This window comes from Anabas testudineus, chromosome 18 (genome assembly GCF_900324465.2).
Source record: "Anabas testudineus chromosome 18, fAnaTes1.2, whole genome shotgun sequence".
Taxonomy (NCBI): Eukaryota; Metazoa; Chordata; class Actinopteri; order Anabantiformes; family Anabantidae; genus Anabas; species Anabas testudineus.
This window is the reverse complement of record NC_046627.1, coordinates 13,833,190-13,838,172: the sequence shown is the minus strand read 5'-3', so window position 1 is coordinate 13,838,172 and position 4,983 is coordinate 13,833,190. Positions and strand designations below refer to the sequence as shown.

Here is a 4,983-nt window from a genome sequence, read left to right as displayed (position 1 = left end):
TTTTCAGCAGTTTTTTAAATATTAAAGTGAGGTGGCTGAGCGTGCAGAGATAGGCAGCTCATTCCACCATCGTGGGATCACTGAGCTGAACAGTTTTCCTTGGTGTCGACTGTGTGGTGCTGGTACCACCAGACGACGTTCCCTGGTTGAGCGCAGTGGACGGGACGGGATGTAGACCTGAACGATTGAACTGAAATAAGATGGAGCTGTGGAGTTAACCACTCTGTAGGCAAGAGACAGAGCTTGAACTTGATCCTTGCAGCCACAGGAAGCCAGTGCAAAGATATGAAGAGCCAAGTAAAGTTATCACAGCCAAGAAAACGGTATCCCTGAATCTCTGCTTTTTAAATGTGGTCACACAGTTTTGAATTGAACAGATTGTCTTATAATGTCTTATGAAGACAGCATTTGTTTTTTAAACCTTCATATTTATCCAGTTATAAACATGGTCTGAACTGTGGCAAAAGGCGCCCCCTGGTGGGCTGCATTGTTTAATTTAATCTTGTAGGACCCCGAAGGATGAATGAGGACAGAGTCAGAGAAACGATTCAGATAGTCCTGTACATTAGACTGATAGACTGACCACACTGTAGAGTTTTGTTCTTCTACCTGTAACTTTGATCTGATGTTTGTGACTCTTCACCTCTGTCTCCTCTCACAGGGAGAAGATGATCTTCAGGATCCTGCTGCTCATCAACCTGATCTCATGTGTCTCTGGTTAGTTCACATCTTCACTTTATTCTCCAGCAACTCAACAATTATTAATAGTTCAATAATTCAAGTTGTCACTTTGTGTCTGTGTCTCCTCAACAGGAACATTTGTAGTGAATGTGACACAGACCTCCTATCAGGCAGAGGAGAACCACAACATCACACTGGAGTGGACGTTCACTATCAGACCTCACACATCCTCTAACTCAGTGAACATCTTCTGTGATATGTTCACTGACCACAGTCACTTAGTCCTGTTTCATCTCCATGATGGTGTTGAGGTCTCAGAGTCTCAGGATCAACAGTTTTCAGGAAGAGTCCAGTTTGACAAAGACGTCCTCAGAGAAGGACGAATCAGACTCCAACTGTCCAGACTCAGGACTAATGACTCAGGACTGTACCTGTGTAAAGTGAAAACAGATCAAGGTTGGAGCTCTGACAGATGTCGACTCAACGTCACTGGTGAGTTGATTATGTACACTCACATGTTTGTCTTATTATACTTGTGAATACACTCATTAATATAACATATTGACCTGAAGGTTAACTTCACCAACTTCATCACAAGTAACTTACTGTATGATCCAGTGTGGTCCTGGTTTTTCTAATCTTCAGATGTGGACAGAGTCTCTGGATGAACCAGGACCTGCACAGGCTGCTGCTGTGTGTCTGGAGGTCTAGTTTGTTTAGATATTCTTGTCTCACTGTCTGTCCATAAGTTATTTTGTATAAATTCTAATGTTACCTCTGATCTTAACATCAGAAGGTGAGCTGCATGGTTGTGAATAGTTTGTGGCGTTCACTGACACTTGTACTTACACTTACTGTATCTTTGAGTTTTTGCGGAACTTAAACACATCCAAGACGTGTATGGTATATATACTGTGATACTGCTTTTCAATTTAAAAATTTATAATAGCCTTAGCAAGCATGTTAATAAAACTAAGTAACCACATGGCATTATTTTAATAAAAGAAGGACTTTGACCAAAGTGTCGGTGAAGATTCATCCAGAGGACGTTGTTTGTAAGTTGAGTCACGAACTGTACTAAACTGTTCTCTCCGGGTACTCCTGCTTCCTCCCACCTCCAAAGACGTGCATGTTAGGTTAATTGGTGACTCTATATTGTCCATAGGTGTGAATGTGAGTGTGAAAGGTCGTCTGTCTCTGTATGTCTGTCCTGCGATGGACTGACAACCTGTCCAGGTGTACCCTACCTCTCGCCCAATGACAGCTGGGATAGGCTCCTGTAATCCTTTGACCCTTGAGTGGACAAGTGGTTAAGAAGTGATGTAATGTAACAGAGAAAGTTGATGTTTGAGTGTGAACATGAATTTTACAAAACAAACGCTGTAGACAAATGTCTGTTTAAGGGACACCCCCTCCTACAAGAAGCTCTCTTGACTCAGCTCTTGAAAACTTGAGTCATTAGTTTAAAATAAGCAACTAGTTTCAGAAACGTTGCAGGAATATTGTTAATTCTCTGCTTTGAAAAGTGAATTAAAAAGACTTGTTACATTGTGTATATGAGAAAGAATTAATTTATTTATTAAGTATATTATGAATCAAGGTTCTGTTTGAAACTTTGTTTATATAAATGTGTTTAGCGTGTTTTCATTTTCAGCCATTTAAAAAATCTACTTTCCAGACATATCCTGCTCACTTTATCTTAACCAGCAGCAGCAGCAGGTCAACATAATGAAACAGGCTGTTAGATAATAGAAATTATTCATAATTAATAAGTCATCCAGGGTAAATAATGTGATCACAGAGGTCTATAAGCCTTGAAAATCAAACAAACTTATAAAGTGCACAGTTTTGTTTGTTTTTCATTTTTCAGGGCAAAAGAAGATGAAGGTGAAGCCTGGAGACGATGTCTCTCTTCATTGTCAAGGTCCCAGAGGAGCTGACATCACACTCTTGAAGTGGAAGAAACCTGAATTAAAAACAGATGGTTACGTCTTCTTCTTCAGAGAGAGACGCTCATATGTAAATATCCAGGATCCATCTTATCGTGGTCGAGTGGAGCTGAAAGATCCAGAGATGAAGGACGGAGACGTGTCTGTGATCCTGAAGAACGTCACCATCAATGATACTGGAACATACGAGTGTTATGTTGGAATCACAGGAAGCTACTTAAAGGTCATCAACACCATCAACCTGACAGTTGAACCAGGTGAGTTAGTGTCTGTGTGAGGATCAGAGTTGAAGCTGCTTCCTGGTTGTTGATGTGAGAGTGAAACATCACAGATCAGATGTTGGTGTTGATGAGTCTTTGTAGAAAACAGCTGGTATGAGTGATGGGATCAAAGTGCAGTAGATAATGTCTGACAGGAGTTTGAAGAGGAAATGGATTCTGTTGTGTTCTTCACTCATCACCTACCTGACACCTGCTAACTCACTTCCGCTTCTCATCTGCAGGTGATGCAGCTGGAAACATCTGGGATGAAGGACACAAGGATGATGGAAAGAAGGATGGAGGAAACAAGACAGTAAATGTTGCAGTAGTAGCTGGTTTGTCAGTTGCTGTTCTGCTTCTCTGTGTTTCTGGTTTTATCATCTTTAAAAAATGTCAGAGGCCAATTTTCTACCAACCTCCTCCTCAAAAGGCAGGTGAACAACATCAGGTGTAAAATGTCTCGGGTCGATCTCAGTTCTTAAAACTTAATTGATCGGTCCTCGATCTCCACTCACTCCAGAAGTTGTCCTGCTCCTCCATCTTGAAGGACGTCTCATGTCTCCAAAAACCCCTCGGTTCCTCTCTACTCAAAGTTAAAGTCAGTTTTATTATCAGTTCATTTCCACATACACTATCTTTCCATGTATCTTTAGTGGGAGGGAATAAGAGAAAAGTGATGGGACGTGGGATGTTACCAACAACTAGTCTTCACAATATGCTTTTATACGTCTTTTATTAACTATATTTATGTCTTAACATGTTTCCTTTTTAAATAAAGTTTTTGTTTCATTGTTCATAAATATTGTTTGTTCAAAGTTGTTTCTGAAAGTTTCTGTTCATTAACAACTGGACTCTAAGTTCTTGAAGACATTTCACCTTCATCCATCAGTTCTGTAAACTATTTTTTTAATAAAACTCTGCTTTCTGTGCTTCTTAAATCTTATGAAGACAGCATTTATCTGTAGCAGCCAGTTTTTGTTAAATAAATTTGTATATTAGTCTAAGTGTGACTTTTTAAAAAGACTGTTCACAGTAAATCTGCAGCAGAAGTCATTTGAGGAGCAAATGACTGAGTCATAAATAACAAACAGGTTTTTTTTGTGCATATTGAGTTTAGCAAAAGCTTCATCACTCAGTAAATGAGTTTACTCAGTGACACATGATCTACTGTTGTAGACAAACGAGCTGATACACATCTTAAGAAAACAAATAATAACACTGTTCACCAAGTCATTAATTAATCTCCAATTAATACAGATATCTGCTGTAGTAACTATTTACAGAACTGACTTTCAAACGAGCGCCTCCATATTTAAGATATCTGTGCACAGCGTTTCACCAATGATTGACTTCCCTACTAAAGTAAAGGTGGTGTTATTGTTCAACTTCACCCTCTGCACATTTCCCAAGAATCATTGTTAATAAGCTTCTTTTGCTCAGTCAACACTTTTTCCAGCTGTGATGTTTTTCATGGCGACTTTCTTATTCTTATAGAAAAGAGGAAAAAGAACAGTGTGAACTAAAGTTATATGGAGCTGTATTAGAACAGGTTGATTCATTTTGTTTTTTGGGGATGAACTTTGATTTCAGGCTAACATGGAGAGAACATATTACTTATGTAGTAAACAGCTGTAAGAAAGTACTGAATGTGATGAGGTGTCATGTAGAGCTGCAATGTGGAGCAGATGTTCTGTAGCTGAGATACATCTATAAAGCTTTGATAAGGTCTCGTTCAGATTATTGGAGTATTGTTCATAATTCAGCAGCTAAAACCAGATTAAAAGCTATTGATGTTGTAGAAAACAGCTTGTTGTTCAATCCAGAGCACTAAGGCTATGGACCGGTGCAACTAAGATATCCCCTGTGTGCTGTGCAGGTGGAAATAGGGGAAATACCACTGTGTATAAGGAGAAAGCAGCTCGTAGTTAATTACTGGTTAAGTTTAAAAGGTTATATGGGGGATCACCCCACAAAAGAGATTTTGAAGAGAGAGAGAGATGGACGTCCTGAGGGTCTGTGATTCCACTATGGAGGTTGGAGAGTCCAGTTGTAGATTTGGAAGTATTGAGGATTAAACAGGAAAGGGACATTGA

General features: G+C 39.4%; 1 protein-coding gene across 1 annotated transcript; it reads left to right on the top strand.

Annotated features, from left to right (window-relative positions):
• The first annotated feature begins 398 nt into the window (after nt 1–398).
• Nucleotides 399–3,564, top strand: LOC113157052 (butyrophilin subfamily 2 member A1-like). The gene is made up of 3 exons (XM_026352294.2): nt 399–717; nt 2,552–2,887; nt 3,133–3,564. Exons 1-3 carry the CDS (start codon nt 669–671, stop codon nt 3,342–3,344), a joined length of 597 nt encoding a protein of 198 aa, XP_026208079.1. The 5' UTR covers nt 399–668; the 3' UTR covers nt 3,345–3,564.
• The last annotated feature ends 1,419 nt before the right edge of the window (nt 3,565–4,983 follow it).